Source organism: Aythya ferina (assembly GCF_964211825.1).
Source record: "Aythya ferina genome assembly, chromosome: 3".
Classification (NCBI taxonomy): domain Eukaryota; kingdom Metazoa; phylum Chordata; class Aves; order Anseriformes; family Anatidae; genus Aythya; species Aythya ferina.
In genome coordinates this window covers 42595712-42612967 of record NC_140298.1, presented here as the reverse complement: position 1 = coordinate 42612967, position 17256 = coordinate 42595712, and the positions used below count along the sequence as shown (strand labels likewise).

The 17256-nt window shown below is 44.1% G+C and overlaps 2 protein-coding genes across 2 annotated transcripts; one reads left to right on the top strand and one right to left on the bottom strand.

Moving 5' to 3' along the window:
* Window positions 1-6837: 6837 nt before the first annotated feature.
* Window positions 6838-9963, bottom strand: EXOC8 (exocyst complex component 8; the record flags this gene model as incomplete). Its single annotated transcript, XM_084513145.1, has 2 exons — window positions 6838-7799; window positions 8452-9963. 2 exons carry the CDS (start codon window positions 9961-9963, stop codon window positions 7191-7193), a joined length of 2121 nt encoding a protein of 706 aa, XP_084369271.1. The 3' UTR covers window positions 6838-7190.
* Window positions 9964-10167: 204 nt separating this feature from the next.
* On the top strand, window positions 10168-16816 carry SPRTN (SprT-like N-terminal domain). The gene is made up of 5 exons (XM_084513146.1): window positions 10168-10447; window positions 11191-11290; window positions 12043-12171; window positions 13260-13527; window positions 13798-16816. The coding sequence occupies exons 1-5, from the start codon at window positions 10170-10172 to the stop codon at window positions 14532-14534; spliced, it is 1512 nt and encodes a 503-aa protein (XP_084369272.1). The 5' UTR covers window positions 10168-10169; the 3' UTR covers window positions 14535-16816.
* The last annotated feature ends 440 nt before the right edge of the window (window positions 16817-17256 follow it).

Below are 17256 nucleotides of genomic sequence, written 5' to 3'. Positions count from 1 at the left end.
TTGCATGGAAGATCAATTGCAAAAGAGACAAATAAGGTGTTTCCTACTTGGCATCGGTTTTGGGCAAGCACCAGGGTGCTCTGGAAAAGAAGTTGAGCATGGTCGACATTGACACATGGGAACAACCTTCACAAACCCTGTCCTGACTTCCAGCAAAAGTATGAGCTGTGCTGGGAGCTTTCGTCAGATATAATAATATAAAAAAGAGTTAAGTGGAAAAACAAAGCTTTTTTTTTTTGCCTTTTTTTTTTTTTTTTTCTTTCTTCTTCTCCTTAAAGCTATCTTTAGATTCTCTTAACTGGTTGTACCTTTTATCTGAACCCCCTGTAGCAATCTGGCCTCCCATCCGACAGGAATTAATTAGCAGAGATATACAGTAATAAAAGTAGTGTGCAGGCATGAGCCATTGCCTCCCAGGGAGTATTACCTGGATGAGTGCTACACAGGCTGCAAGGAGGAAATTTGTGCAATTAATTGCTTCCTGATTAAAGGCGTTTGCAGTCTGGCCCTTGCATCTTCAAGGCCTAAAATCACACACTGACGTAAATCTGGAATTTGCCCACAGTAGTCAGAAAACATTGCCCCAGACAGCAGAGTTTGGTGCTGTAATTTTGATTGTGAATAAACACTTCCCTGTCTAAGCGTGTTATACCCCAAGCCAAGTCTGCAAAAAGTCAAAACTAAAGGACGACAAAAGGTTTTGCGTGTGTTTAACTAAAGCATTTCCTAAGCCGGTTTGGTTAAACCAGCACGGTTTTCCTGCAGGGCCAAGATCCTACTGGAATTAATTTCCCGGGCTGTGAAGCAGAAGAGGCAGAAACCCCCCAGGAGGCTGGGAGGCTATTTAAATGGTAATAAACTTCAGGGCAAAACAAAAAATGGCCACTGATTGCAGGCACAGCGGGAGAGGGGCTATTTTGTGTGAGGATGCAGGCGGCGGGGAGGCCTGCTGCCCGCTGCACACCCTGCACGGGTCCACGCAAACAAGATGGGGCCTGGCCCCGTGGGGAGAGCACAGACCCGCTTTGGGAAGGGGGGACAGCACTTGGGATCCGAGCTGTTGGGCTTGGAGGCCTGCTGCTCTGCGGGGAAGCCAGCAGGGGAAGAACGAAGGGCAAAACAAGGGTATTTGAGCACACAGAGCCCTCTTCTTGCTGCCTCCTGGGAAGCCGCAGCGCTGGTGATTTATGGGCAGTACTGGTCCTGCTGGAGATGGGCTTTGTTTGGCACCACAAATTGTCACGCTGCAGGGGGGGGTGTCACAGAAATGCACACTTTGTTTGCTAGTGTGTGCTGCAGTTGCCCCAGTATTGCCCCATTATCACTTCTTCGCCAGTTGGTTTTGTGAAATTCAACAGAAATACGCTGATATTCCAGGCAAGAAAAGCATTTTAACATCTAATTAACTCTGAGTGTAGGAGTGGGCCTGTCAGACTCAGGGGGACATGATATAGGTCTTTAAGCATGTGCTTAAGCACCTTGCTGAGGGGACAAAGATGACAGATCTTCTTTGTAAGCCCCTAGCCCCTCTCCTCCCCACATACATTGACATCAGTGAGTGCAGGCAGGGAGGTGTATGGCCTGAATTATGGAAGGCTAATGCACAGATCACAATTTAATATGCCATTAGGCCTGCCTCCTCCACGAAACCAATCTCTCACCTCTACAGAAGTTAGGTGGTGAGGAAGGAAAGCAAACAATCCTGCCAATTGTTAGTGGAAAAATGAATAAAGAGGAGAATGGGACCTGCTTATCAGAGACCCACATTTTGAGAGGAAAATTCCCTGAATCCTGAGGAAGGAAGGAAGGATGCCCTGCAGAGCTTCAAGTACCCATCTGACAGCCCTGTCCTGCAGGAGCTGTGGTAGGGTGCTGGGCTCCTTCCTCTTGTGAAAACTGGGCCCAGAGAGCTGCAAGTGGATGTAACAGGAGTCCCCGGGCTGCAGCAGGACTTTGAAGCTGTAATTAAACAGACTTGGTCTTAACAAATCTGACTGGCACAGAGCGCTGTGTATGAACTGTGATTTTAGAAAGGGGAGGAATGACTCCGAGACCAGAGAACCGAAGTTTGGAAGAGTCTGAGGCAAGGTTTTCTCTCAGCCCCCAGTCAGACTGGGGGCCATCTGAAGTTCAGATCTCACTTTTGCACAAGTGTGCAGGTGTTTAGATCTGCACACCTTATATACAGCAAAGGATTTGGCTAACTTGCTTTCACCTTCAGGAGAACTTTGATTTTGACTCATCTGGGGAACAGCTGTGTGATTTATTTAATTTTTTTAATGACTGGAAATCATCATTAATTGAAGCACCTTCAAGGACTTCCCTAACACCAGTGAAATTAATTTGCCCTCTTGCCTCCCTGGTCCAGTTTCCTAACTCAGTAGGTCCAATAATCACATGCAACATATCGGCACCTTGGAACAAGGTTCCAAAGAGATGCAGGGCCAAATTATCTTTTGGGTAATCTAATCTCAGAATCCAGCTCCTGCCATTACATAAAGGGATTCATATCTCAGCTTTCATACGCGCTTTTATCTCTTGTCCTGGCCTGTGAGAGCAAGCTGAACACAATCCTACCTGCTTGTGTTTATGGTGAGGTGTCTGTTTTCCCTTCAAAGGTAGAGCTCGCCAGTGCAGAGCTCTTGTGGGACACCCACTGGTAACTGTGTGCTATCACAGCTCCTTCAAGTAATTTGGGAAGCAGGCTCTCTCCATCCTCCCATATAATCTGCTTGGGTGTGAAGTGGGATGCTCAGCCCATTGAAAGAAATGCAACCATGATCCAGCTACAGCATGGGGAGGGAGAGAGCATAAACAACACGGGGTCACAGAAGGGTGATCTAAAATTGCCCTAAAGCTGTCCTGTCAGTCATGTAAACCTCTAGGAAGGGGAGTTGCTAGTACTTGGTCTCTGCTGTGTCAGACCAAGGACGTCTGCAGCCTGTAACCCTGAAGTCCAGGTCTGTATTATGGGGCACACTGAAGTCATTAAAGTTGCTTTAGCAAAGTTTCCTAAATACTCAGGAAGTAATTACTCTGTCTGTGCCTGTGGTGGCTCAAGCAAAAACTGATCTATTACACTACTTAGTGTCCATTGTAGTAATAAAGGGCATACATCTATTTTCATAAAAACAGTATACTACATGTGATTGGGAAACAATCTTCCCACAGTTTGTGGTGTTTCTCTCCAATGGCTTTTGGAGTTTATAAGCACTGAACATACACCATCACACTTGAACCTCCGAGGAAAAGGATTTTTGTGCAGGCTATGCTCACAAAACTTTTTGACAGATAGGCTACATGCTGGATTTGACTTTCTTCATAGAATGAGCTTGCAGAACTACTAATATTTTTAAGTAAAAGGTAGTCCAGTTAAAATATGAGTTGTGCAAGAGAAGTTTAAGGAGTGTGTAAAATATGAAGATTGGTGTTAGGGTCCTGCATGACTGTGTTAAGAGTACAAAGCTGCATTATGAACGAGACTGGTTAAGCTCTCATTAGGCATTTCAGTCCAATATTATAGTAAAATGACAAAAGGCCGTGCAGGCTTGGTGATGAGAAGTCACTAAAATGAACACCATTCACTTAGCTGTAAAGAATTATCAACCATGAGATAGCTGAAGCTAGGACAAGCAACTTTCCACACCCCTGCAGGGGGTTGCAGTCTAGCAGAAAGTCTGAGGCAGATCAGTAGTCACATACTGGTACACACTTCTAAAAAAAGCAGACAGATGAGAAACCAAGATCCTCTGCAGGATGCCTACTGATGGTAGAAAAACACTGCAGGAAAAGAAAACATGAAGAATTATGAGACTGATGGTACAAAGATCAGAAAGCACATAAGAAAAGCAGTACCAAGCAAGGAGTTGTGACATGTTGACGCTAAAATTCAAATCATTTGTTGCAACACCTTCATTCCCAATGGTACTACAAAAACGTCCCTAAGCAAGCTGCAAGGCAGTACAGATTTAATGCCCATACCTGCCCTGGCTTGCTGAGGATTCAGCTGACAAAACTCCACCTAGCGAGAGGATGGGGCACACTGCACATTGAACATTCAGTTAAGTATGAACATATCTAAGGGCAAAATCAGCTCTGGAAAGTTATAAACTATATGACATTACGTTGTCCTGTTGTTGGTAAGGCCTCATATATTGAGCCCAGATCATAGTAGACTGCAGCCCCTTCTCAAATTTTAATCAGATACTATTTTGAGAAACATTATTTTTAAATTTCACTTTATTATGCTATGTGCTGGCTTTGTAAGAACGTAACTGACAGTGTAACTAGCATCTCTTGGCTTTTTAGCACCTTGCAGCCTCATGTATCCACCTCACAAATATTAACTGACCTGAAGCTCTTCAACATCACTGGAGATTTATTAATGGACTTGGACTTTGAAAAAGGCCATCAACATTCTCCTTCTGATGATGATGTAGTAATAACGGAAATACACCACCGGTGTTGTATGTCCAAAAGGTTTTAATATATGGTCCTCACTGTTCAGAAAAGTTATTGCATTAAATTCTAATACATAAATTCATCTGAATTAAAAAAGAAATAAATCATATTACACATCACAATTTTGTCACAGCAGCTAAAGGAAACCAGATTTTATATGCAATTCTCTCAAAAGAAGCAGTAACTAGCAAAATTACAGCTAGCTCTTCCCCAAATCAACAGAACTGCTATTGTATTGTTCAGTAGTTACTGCAAATCCCAATTTGAGCCACACTACCTCCACAAGCGAGCAGCTCAGGAAAATAAAAGTGCCATTCCAAATTATTGTCTGCAAATCTGAAACGCATTTATTAAACAATGACTTTCAGCATGTGTTGGCTTTATCTGTTAACTGAATTAACACACAGAGTGGGGCTAATGTAATTTACACACCATTTTCCTTAAGCCATTGTTTTTCTTTCCACATGACTTGAATAGATTTGCAAGTTAAAAATTATCAGTGCTCCTTACAGCAGCTTACACAATTCAAACGTGTGGATTTCTAACAGGCACGTGAAAATGACATTTGATCACTAAAGTGAAAGGTCAGATCCCCTGATCCATTAAAGCCAACATCCACATAAGCCTACTGCCCCATGGATAACAGCAGATAGAAGATCAGGAAGACCTGCATGCCTTAAATAGATTAATGCCCTCCCTTCTCCCTGTCTTCCAAAATGCCCATCATCACACAGAGTTCTCACTCAAAATCCACTTGAAAATATTTCCCAAATTAAGTGAATCCAGATTGCTACCTTTGCCTATTTGAAACAGTTGATGGAAAATGTATTACTTTAATACAATTCACTAGGTTCTGGTATCAGAAAGTCCACTAGTAGAAAAAAAACACCTGTTTGGTGCTCTCTTGAAGCTCACATTCACACGAGTGCTAGCTCTCCCCAGCCCTGTACTTTAAATCAAAACTATAGTTATTACAGTGGTTCTCAAACAGTTTTAGCTCAGAGCAGTGAGATACACCTTAAAAAACACTGTTTTTTGATTTTCTAGCAAAACACTCAGAACTTTGGAGAGCAAGCAAGCAGACACTTTGCAAAATCTGACAGCTCAAAAGGCATCCAAAGATCAAGAGAATTAAAACTAGTCACCAAAGCAAAGGCTGCATTAAACCAGAAGTATGAAGACATGGCAAAATGACACACCTCCAGTATAAGCAATAACAGAGGCAGAATGTTTTACTAGTGGTTTCTTTTGTTTGCTCACACAGTCATGAGGCATTCATTATCATGATACAAACTGCAAAAGCTTTCATTTGAAAACAAGAGGAATAGGGTACTCAATTATTCCAGTTAAGACCGCTTATTGAGTCTAATATAACGTTAAACTGCTGCGATTTTCTCGCAGTTAAGGTCTGCACTAAAAGGGAAGAAGTTTATGCAGTTTAGAAGGTGATGCTGACAGCTTCCTAAAGGCAGGCTTTACATAAGACTTGGCCCATTTTATTTCATAATTTGCCACATACTGAACAAGACAGGCATCACCACTCAATCCCAACAAGAAAACATTCACATAAACTTCCCCCACCTACACTTGAGCTCGCAGCCAGATATAGTCCTTGTGTTTTCTGTAAAAAGGATTGTTATTGCTGTTTTACAGGAAACAGGAATATTTTCAGGAGAGTTAGGGTGTGTATTTTGAAGATGAAAGTCCTAAACCCAGTTTTTTTTACCCCCTTTTTTTTTTAATCCTCTGCTGCTTCTGTACAGCAAAACTAGAATCCCGTTTCTTCCAAACGGAGCAGTACCTTATGATCTTCTCCCTGCTCTGAGCGTATCAAGAGCATTTATGCCTCTTTGCTGTGGTTTCTATCAGCAGGTAATGGCCCATAAATTCATTTATGACAGCACCTTGAGCAAGAGTGCCTACCTCAACACATGGAGCTGGGAGGACCAAGGAGGTCCATGAAAAAAACAAGAAAAACAAGGGGAACGCAAAGGGGAAAGGAAGACAACTATCCTCATTTGTTCTCTGCACGGGTCATATGTTTCTGACAACAGCAGGTTTGTTTTCAAAGAGCTGTAATTTAAGTTGACAGGCAAGCTTATTAGAGGAAAAAACCCCTTCACCCAAACACAAAAATCTATCCAAATGAGTTTAATTTAGATCTGTCTCTGGAATGAATGAAGAGGTTTTGCATGTGGGAGAAACTGAAGAGTCTGCATTGCTACCAAAGGAATCACAATGTGCAAATCCACGTTATCTGTAGTGCTGAGTCACATCTAGATGGTGGATGTGCCTTACCAAATACCACACCCTGGGAGTGTTTCAGCACTTCCCCTTCCACCAGAACACTGCATTAAAAAAAGAACTCAGACAATGTGACAAGAAGTGATCTTTTCCTGCTGCACAGTTTACATACATTTAAGACTTTCACAAACATTTGGCCAAAAATTGTACACCACAGTATTTCCCAAGTCACAAACACTACACCAACCATTCTTACAGGATATGCAGTCCAAGCAACCCCAGCGCTACCTCTCACTCCCACACACCCTCCCAAAAGAAGTGTTGAGCCCTTTTAGGCTTTGACTGTAATTTTGCCGCCTCTGTAAAGTTGCAGCTAGCCTTCTTCATTTCTCAGGGACTCAAAAAGCCATTTAGTTCATCTATTCATTGTACAACATTTTCAGTAAGCGCCTTCACACCCTGTTAATAAGAAGAGTTAGTTTGCTTCACACCACAGAGGTGGTACTTTCTGGGTTCACACGCATCAACCTTGAAGCATTTCTCAGATCCTGGAGCTGCTTGGCTGGCTTTCCAACTCCTTCCTCAAATCTTTTTTCCACAACAGGAAGGACAGTTTCATAAAGGAAGGACGCATTCTGCCTAATGAATGCTTTCTTCTCAGGGTCCTGTTCACACCGTAAACTGTAATCAACGTGCTGCACAGCCACTAGGATGATTTCCACAAGACTCTCCAAAAGAACCATGTGTAGCTCTGGAAAGTAAAGCTTTAACGCTTCCTCCAAGAAGGCCATAGTCTGCTTAGTGAAAGCCACCACAGTATAGCTGAGGTTGACCCAGCAGTCATCACCAGTGTACTGGTCGAAATTCCCCACCCCGCAGCTCCTCATCTCCTCTCTGAGCTTCCCCAGAGCCTCCGGGGTCATGAGGTTCATCCTTCTCCACATCTCCTCAGAGTTGCGGTGCTTCGTGGCCTCGATGATGATATCCTTGTAGCTCTGTAAAGCACCTTTGATATCCTTTACCAGGAGGGCGTGAATGATGAAGGTGAGATCCAGTCCAATCTCGCTGAGCTGCTTGCAGTGCTCTTTGGCGACCTTGGGTATTAATGAAAAGCAAAGCATTAGTAGTTTGCATGCCCCCTTTACACTCTAAATGTTTACTTCGTTTTTATTGTTCTCAGAAAACAGGGAAGCATTTGTCATCTTTCATTTACTTCTTGTGCCAAGAAAATCCTTATTAGTAAAGAAATCAATGAATGAAAGACAAGCCATGCATGTCAAAAATACTCTGGACAATTACTTTACAACTCCTTCCCTCCCCCATCAGTAGCTACTATAAGTAAAGACACCATAACCTGAGAGAGCTGGTCCCACAATAAGATTAAGGAAGCATAGTCCAGAGCAGGCTTGGAAAACAAACAAAAAGCCTTCAAAAATACTCATCATTCAGATGTGTTTTTACAAATTTTAGGATCTCCTACTGGTCAAAGGCAAATTAAGAAAGAACACATTCTGTGTTTCTGATAAGGGCAGCATTTTTCTTGCTGTGCATTCTCATCGTAACATTTTCTTCTGATAAACTGAAAAAGGCACAAACCAACCCCACATGCCTATGAACCGTTCAATGCAGGAAACCTCTCCAGCAACACTCTGTCAAAACATTTCTAGGGTTAGAAATGAAGGCTTGCAAACCTTATAGCTTGCGTTCAGGCCAGCTCGTCACACCACCCTGTGTGGTCACACCTACCTTCACGCACTCCGCTGCAGTCGACAAGCTCTCTTTGCTGTCAAACACCTGCTTACTGAAGGCATCTACGAACATCCTCATGGAGGAGCGGGCCCACACAACGAAGGCAGAGTAGCAGCCGTTGTTGCCAGCGAAGTCCGTCTCGAACTCCCTCGCCGTCTCCAGAAGGCTGGTGAAGAAGACGTGGCAGAGTTTGTGGATGTAGAGCAGCGTGGCGCCCTCGATGCGCAGCTGCCGGATGGCCGTGTGCACTGCAGCCGCCCGGTTCTTCAGGAAGAGCTCGCACGCCTTGGTGGACTGGCCCAAGCGGATGAGCTGGGACACGGCTCGGCGGGTGGCCCGCGGCCCTCCTCGCAGCGAGCGGTCTGGGGACAGCTCGAACACCAGCACATCCGTCAGCTGCCGGACCCGCTCGTCCACCTTGGCCCGCAGCTCCTTCACGGGCTGGCTCACGGGCTTGTCCGCCAGGTACTCGTTGAGTTTATCTAACAGGTCCACCGCCCCCTCGAAGTCCCGCTGAGCGATGCAGACGTCCAGGTCCTCCGGCAGCTCCTGGATCCACTCGAGCGAGAGGTCGACCGCCTCTTCCTCGGCAGAGGGCTCTTCCTCCTCTTCCTCCTCCTCCTCCTCGAAGGGGTTGGTGGATTCAGGGGGCGTCGGGGCGGGCCGGGGCATGGCCTCCTGCTCCAGCCGCCGCTTCTCGCTGAGGGCCCGGTTGCGCTTGGTCTCCTCCAGCACCTCCAGCCACTCCTTCTTGATCTTGGCGTTCTCGGCCTGGAAGATGCGGCTCTCGGGGAACATGAGCAGCTTGAACATGTCCTTCATGGGCGGGTTGTCCTTGACGTTGACCACCGCCAGCCCGTCCAGCGGGTAGAGGGCATCGTAGCGGTAGGCGCCGCGGCGGTTGGGCAGGGCGGTGGCCACCAGCAAGCAGTCGTTCATCAGGAAGGCGTGCACCCGCTGGATCTGCGCCATGTGGTCGGCGTCGTACTCCAGCAGCTCGCCGTTGTACACCAGGAACTTGCCGGGGCTCTCGGGCAGCAGGTCGCGGCAGCCCTCCACCTTCTCCAGGAGGGTGGTGAGCGTCCGCTGCCGCCCCTCCTCGCCGCCCCCCGCCGCCTCCTTGCCCGACAGCGGCAGGAACGGGTCGGAGGGCCCCAGGGCGGGGTCGTCGCGGTCTGCCTGGAGGAGCAGGGCCTGCGTGACGGCCTCCATGATGCCCTTCTGCTCGGTGAGGATGTGGCTGAGCTGGTACATCTCGCTCTCCAGGTAGCTGATCTCCCGCGCCGTCTCGATGAACTGCCGGTAGTTCTGGTAGACGTTGCGCTTCAGGCTCTGCGCCGTCTCCTCGCTCAGCGCCTGGATGCGCTGCCGGTGCTCCTGCAGGTCCCGGTCGCCGTCCGACTGCTGCGACAGCTGCTTCACGTACTCGCCCGCCACGAAGCCGCCCGACTCCAGCTGCCGCCGCAGCCGGCTGCCCCCCCCGCCGCCGCCGCCTTCCCCCAGCGCCATGGCCCCGCTCCGCTCCCCTCCCCTCCGCTCCCCTCCGCCGCGCCTGCGCAACCAGCGCCGCGTACGCCACCTGCGCAGCGCAGCGCCGCGGCCGCCCCTAGCGCTACGTAGCCCCGCCTACGCGCGCAGCGCTGCGGACGCTGCTTGCGCACGCTCCTTGCGCACGCACGCCGCCTGCGCCACGAGCGGGCGGGGGAGCCGCCAAGATGGCGGCGGCTGTGGCGGAGGGGGAGGACGGGGACGGGGACCTGGCGCTGGCGCTGCAGCTGCAGGAGCTGTGGGAGGCTGAGGACGGGGAGGGGGCGGCCTCCGCCCAGCCCCCGGCCGTCCCCGAGCCGCTCCGGCCGCTGTCGGTGGTGGATGAGGCGTGGGAGCTGCTGGACCCCAGCCCCGACGTGCGCGGCCTGTTCGTGCAGCTGAACGAGGCGCTCTTCTGGGGGCGCCTGGCCGCCGTGGAGGTGGCGTGGAGCCCCCGCATGACGCTGTACGGCCGGGAAGGGGACGGGGAGCGGGTGGGAGCCGCGGGCAGACCCGTGTCCTGCTGGCAGGGGCCGTGCCGGGCACCCCCCGGTCCCTGCCGCAGGGTTTGGGGGGTCCCGGGTGCGGGCAGCAGGTGTGCGGTGCAGGGTGCCGGAGTGCTGCCCCCGCTGCTCCTTAATTTGGGGTGTTGGGCTGCTAGACGCATAAATCGGTGCCGACGCCAAAATTTGAAATGTTTTCTGAGCGATCAATCCACCGCGTAAAGGTTCAGGGAGAGTCGAAAGGAGAGGGAGGGTGAAATCGCAGCAGCCCCGAGTTCGAACCCACAACCCCTGCTTTAGATGTTTCTCTCCATCTGGAGTTTTAATGAAAGCAGTGCTTTACTTCCTCAACGTGTTAGCTTGGAAAATTCTTTGTGTGTATATATATATATATATATTTTTTTCAGGATTGCCAGCTTTGAATTAAGGGTTTGCGAGAGATCTAATAAATTATATGTTGTCTTGGTAGTTCCATCACAGCTTATTAAGAACAACTTGTGAGCTCTTATTCCTTGCTTAATGACGTCGAGTTCTTTGAGTAACTACCAAAAGTGTGTTTCATATTCAAAGTTACTTAGCGTGTGTTGGAAAGGGCCAGCATTTTAACTCCCAGTTCTCAACTTACTTCACGTAGAAAATCCTTATTAATAAAGAAATCGTAGAAAAGCACATAGCTTTCAATATCTTGTTTCTGTGTCTCTTTCAGATGTGCTGGAGTGTGCAGATATGAAGGAAAAGGTGGAATGTGTTCTATTCGTTTAAGTGAGCCACTCCTTAAGCTAAGACCGAGAAAGGATCTTGTTGAGGTATTTGAAAATTGCTCGTGAATATACGTATAGAATGTAGTGCGTGTCACACCCCACATTTTATATTTTGTAATGTAATTTTTATATACAAAGACTTACAGATCATAGAACAGTGGTCACTATTGCTGTGTTTGTGTTGCTTGTGTGGGCAACATCACTTTAGTTGCATGCTCCTAAACGAGCAGCTCTGAGTAGGAGTCTAAAGTCACTTTTTTTAAACTGATGGGGAAAAAAAAAAACACTTCTTTGCTTCTAAATTATTCTCTAATATTGAAAGCAGAATAGTCTTAAAGTGCAAGGAGGAAAATGGCTGTAGCTTCATTTTTTAGGCCACTAGCAGAAAACAAGGATGTAGAATATGACTGTAAATATAATTTTGTGCTGCTTGTTATGCATCTGTCAGACTGCTTATTTGAGTTGGCTTGACATTCAGATTTGCTCAATAAAATAGAGTTTCAACCTTTTTGTAAGCATCTCTTTGGTTGTGGAGGGGATGACCCCTTCAAGGATCTGACTGGGGCTTGAGGATAATTTCTCCTTTTTGGAATGTCCCTTATTAAATATTGCATGGAAATTGAGTTATTCTACCCATCGTATTATGTACTGTGTTTTTATGACCCAAACTTAACACACAGATGCGTGAAAATTAGATCAGTACCAATATAAACATAAAAGAGTAAAATACTTCAGCTTAATTCTGAAGCTGTATGTAATGCTTTTTAGTTAACAACTAATAATTTTCATCGTTTCAGACGCTGTTACATGAAATGATCCACGCCCTGCTTTTTGTAACTAATAATGACAGAGACCGTGAATCTCATGGGCCGGAGTTCTGCAAACACATGCGTCGCATTAATCGCTTGACTGGAGCCAATGTCACAGTAAGCCTAACCCACTTGATACAATACAATTTTTTTTCTGAATTTGGTAACAAGTTTTTCGATATTCCGGATGTGGTTTGAGTAATCTAGTTGTTTTTCCTTCACACTCTGCGGTTGACACCATGACAAATTTGCATTCAAGTCTGAAAATTTCATGGTTATTTTGTTGTTTGTTGTTGCGTGATGGAGGGAAGAAGTTGAGGAAGATGCAGTGAGTTTTGAGTCATGTAATTACCATACGTGCCCTTTGTACAAATTTCCCTTTAAAGTTTGTTTTAACCTTGAAACAACTTACAAGTTCAGAGACAGAGTAGCTCCACGCTCAGGACAGTATTTGTGGAAGAGCAGTCTGTTTTAGTTGGGATTTATATCAGTAGAGGCTGATGAGTGGATGATACTTAAAATTTGTGTCCCTGGTAAAATCAATTCAGATAATAGCTGGAGCGAGAATGCAACACTAGTATTGTTTACAATCCATTCTAAACAATATGTTGTTTAGGGTGAAATTATAGATACATATTTTTAAAGTGGTTTTATTGTAGTCCAAGCAAGATAGCCAGGACATATTTCTATATGTCTTGTCATTTTTAAAACTCTTGTTTAATATTATCTAAAGATTCAGCAAGCTTCAGCTCTTTTAACCGATAAGGTTAAAATCACAACAGTAACATATCTTGGGGATTAAAATGTAAAACCAAGCAGTGGGGAGCAGGGAAAAGTTGTTTCTCACAGTAGTGGGTAGAATAATTTTTTTTCAGAGTGGGGCAGTAAACTTCAGTGGTACAATGCAAGGGCTTTTCAAATCACAGAGCACTTGTCAGTGTTCAGGTCCCCTAGGAGAAAAAATCACGTTTATTTTGTGAGGAAGGCACTTGGAGAAGGACTTTCTTTCTACTGTGTCTATTCCGTTAGTAGATATATTTTTCCTTCTGGACACATTACTGACGTGCAGAAGTACTTTATCCTTGACCTGTATTATGAAATCATGGAATGCTCGTGTGTGTATATGTGAAGTTTGTAGAGATAACGACTGATAAAATCAGAAATTTTTGTGTGACTGGTGCTCCTTTTTGTTTTTCTAAACCTAGATCTATCACAATTTTCATGATGAGGTAGATTTATATCGCCAGCACTGGTGGCGATGCAATGGCCCCTGTCAAAACAGAAAACCTTATTTTGGGTATGTGAAACGTTCAATGAATAGAGCACCCTCTGCGCGAGACTTCTGGTGGGCGGAGCATCAAGAGAAGTGTGGAGGTACATTCATAAAAGTGAAGGAGCCAGAGAACTTCTCTAAGAAATCCAAGGAAAAAAATGAGCCAGCAGAACTTCCAAATTCCAAGTCAACTAACAAAGGTATTTAAAATATCGTTTTCTTTTCCAAACTGTTTCTGTCTTAACAGTTCCTTGAACACATACAGGTCCACCCTTATGTGAACTTTGTTACTATTACATAGCAAAGAACAGAGCCTATTTTATATGTGCATTTCTAGGCTCTTTCTCAAGTGTTTGCAGAAGATTTATTTTGCTGCACTGTTTTCAAGCAGTGAACGTTTCACGTGAAGCACAAAATTCTAAGCCCGTGGTTTGTATATGAAAAAGTTACTAGCTTTTCTTTTTTTGCAGACAAGAAACGCGTGGATGCTAAGAAAGATCTGGTTCCTTTTAGTGGAAATGGCTATCGGCTTGGAGGAAGAGAAGGTGGACTCTCAGAAAAAAACATAAATTTCATCAGCAGCATTAAAAACAGTGAAAAATCCGATTGGCAGCATCGACCAGCAGGAAGCACAATACCAATCCCTAAAAATGAGATAAAATTTGAAAAATCACCCCGTAACGGTATCTCTTTTCCTTTCTGTGCTGATGATACCAGTAAGAAGGTGAACTTGGCTTCGAAGCGTGATTTCCCCAAACTCTCTGTTGCTGATACAAAAGCGTACAAGAATGTTGGCGGATCACCTGTTAAAGTTTCTCGTGTTGTGGAAGAGCAATCAAAGCAAGGCTCTGCAAAAGGCAAGAGGGCTTTGCCATGCTATAATAACAGGCCACCAAAACAAACTTGTTTTGAGCAGACAACAACGGGTCAGGTAGCATCTGAGAAGAAGGGCTTGGAAAATAGAGTGCAGCAGTGGCCAAAAAAGGAAGACAAAACTGCCTTTGAAAACTATTTCATAAAAAAAGAGAGTACTGATACTACTTTAAGCATAAATACACCCATGAAAACCAAAGCTGAATCTACAGTGTCCTCCTCTGCAAGTTCCAGTGCTACTGAACGGAGGGAAAAAACAGTCAGTTGTCCAGTTTGCCAGGCTGAGGTTTTAGAGCCTAAAATAAATGAACACCTTGATTCTTGTCTTGCATAAAGCCTCTCGGACAGCTACCTTGAAAAAAATAAACCAAGGCTGAAAACACTGCTTGAAAACTAGTTTGCTCAGGGTTTGCTTAGCTGTAGTTGTTTCTCTGTGTGCCTGTCCTGAACTGCAATTTGAACTACCATCAGCATGCTGAAGAGTACGTTCTGCGGAGCTGCACATCTGCACTGACTAAAAAACTAGCTGCTAGCTGTGCTCCAAAAACTAATGCTCATATTTTAGTAGGTGGATGCTTGTGCTAATGTTCGTATTGCACAACCTGGGTATTGCAAGAGGAGGTGGATACTTGCTGAACTGCAAGTTTTCAAGGCAGTTTTTAAAATGAAGACATTTTAAATCCTGCTAGTTTCTTTGTTCCTAGGACCATTTTTTATGTATTTTTGGCTGTTCTTAAAGTTAACCACTTACAATAGATAAGCATTGTTTACTGTACACCAGATAGTTTTAGAACAGCAAGTATTTTGCTTAAGCCATTGTTAAACTCTCAGGTGGTCTTTCTCACCTCCTTCTCACCTGTGACCTTTTAGAGAAGATAGATGTGAATGAGAAACTCACAGAAAATCCAGAGGGGCAATAAAGATGCTAAGAAATCAAACACAGAATACTTGGTAGATTAGGAGGAGGCTCTAGGCTATAAGGGCTCAGTTAAATAAATAACGCAGCTTTGTTTTCAAGAGGATTCGAAAGCTTGCTATTCTGTTAGAAGTTGCAGTGGTCAAATGCAAGCTAATGAACTTCAATCTTCTGTGTATCTTTTGGTCAAGGATCAGCTACGTTCTCCGTCCACTTTTTTCTGATGTTTTGCACAAATTTGTTGAAACCTTACTACTTCTCAGCACACAGGTATTATGTACATGAGTAACTGCCCCACGTGGGCTGGCTCTGGTAAGTGAAAGTGAAGAATATTGGTAGCAATACTGGTAAAGACAGTTTCTGGCCATGCCATAACAGGCTTCACAATTTTTCATTTTTCAGTTAAGCTTCCAGTGCTTTACAGACCAAAATGGCATTGAATCGACATTACCTGACAGTCTTTGTTTTGCTGATTCAGTAAGTCAGCCAGTTTGGTGTTTAGTATTCATCAGGCCAGGCAGTTGAATGCTAAAGCCATTGTGCTGTAAAGTTCTGAATGCTGAGCAGATGTGTATTCTGTATAAACTTCCTGAAATGTTTACCGTTCTTCTTGCTGCTGAAAGTACTTAACTGGTTAAATAACTAACAGCTCGATTCCCTACTTGTAAAACTGGTTATAATTATTTTTGTTAGAAAAAAAAAATGCTGTTTCATATGATATTGCTGCTACAACTTTAAATGGCTATATTAGCCTTAGATACAGATTTTATATACAATACTTGTAGTTCTTAGACTAATAAACAAACTGATGTGCAATAGAATTTGGTAAATTATCTTTACTCTTTTGAAATAGTGGTGTATTTTAAAATTTTGATGCTATGGATGTTTAATATGAATCAGTTTGTTCTTGCATATCCTGAATAAATTGTTAATTTTACATTTTCATTAATCCTGGTCTTCACATGACAGTCATGGCCATCTTACATTACCCATCAGTGCTCTCAATTGCCTATCCAGTAGCTGTCTGGTTTAATAGATCCTTTCTATATCGACACTTTCCCTTTTTATACTTCCCTGTATATTCACCAATACCCATTTTTAATTTGGATTGACCTCTGCCTTCTCCACTGTATGTTTAGTCCAGTTTAACTTGTGTTGCATTTCATTGGAAAATGCTGATTTTTACACAAACTGCTTCTAAAACTTGATTTGGCATGTTCATTTTCCATACATCCTTCTTAAAACCACAGTGTCTATTCATATTTCCAGTGAAACTTGACACTCACAAGGACAATATTACTCAGAAGTATTTGGATGACTATTGTTTTTTTTTAAACAGCAAGTAGAAAACAAATGCGGGAATTGATCTGTAGTACTCAGTGAATAATATAGCCCATAAAGGGGAAAAATAGTATTAACCCATTGGAAAGTCCCGTTTCAAATACAAAATGTCTTAAAGGTGCCCTAAAATATCTTTTAAAAAAAAAAAAAAAAATCAATTTTGAGTCAGAAAACAGTCTTCATATCCACCCAGCTTTTTCAGCTGTTAACAGTTCATAGCCTCATTTTGGGGTATGTTACTGTGAATGCTATTTCAATAAGATGTAGTTCTTGACTAGTTTCCATTCCAGCATTGTCATAATGAGCACCACACATGCTTTTTAGAATATGCTAGTAAATTTGGGTCAAAGGGAAGAAATCTTACTTTGTGTATCAGTTGTCTTTGTCCTGAAGGAGTTTGAAAACTGCCTATAAAAGCAGACTGGTAGAGTAATGAATATTGAACATATTGTGCTCTAAAGTTGCCTTGAAATTGGTTATTGAGCAAGAAATCCTGAAGGTCAAGTTTTTTTGTTTTTTTTTGTTTTTTTTTTTTTTTTTTTGTTTGTTTGTTTGTTTGTTTTACTCTTAATGGAAACATTATCTAGGAAGTTGGAGCTCCTGTTTCCACCTAAGTAGAATTTTTCTTCAGATTAATAGATGAGCGTTTTGCCAGAAGATGTGTAACCGGAATAGTCTGCTTTAAAACATGTTTAAAAAGTGATAATGTGCCATTCTGTACTATATCCCATAGTACAGCCATTGTGTGTATTCACTTGGGATATCTAGGTGCCATAGGAAGTATAATCTTACAGCAAGT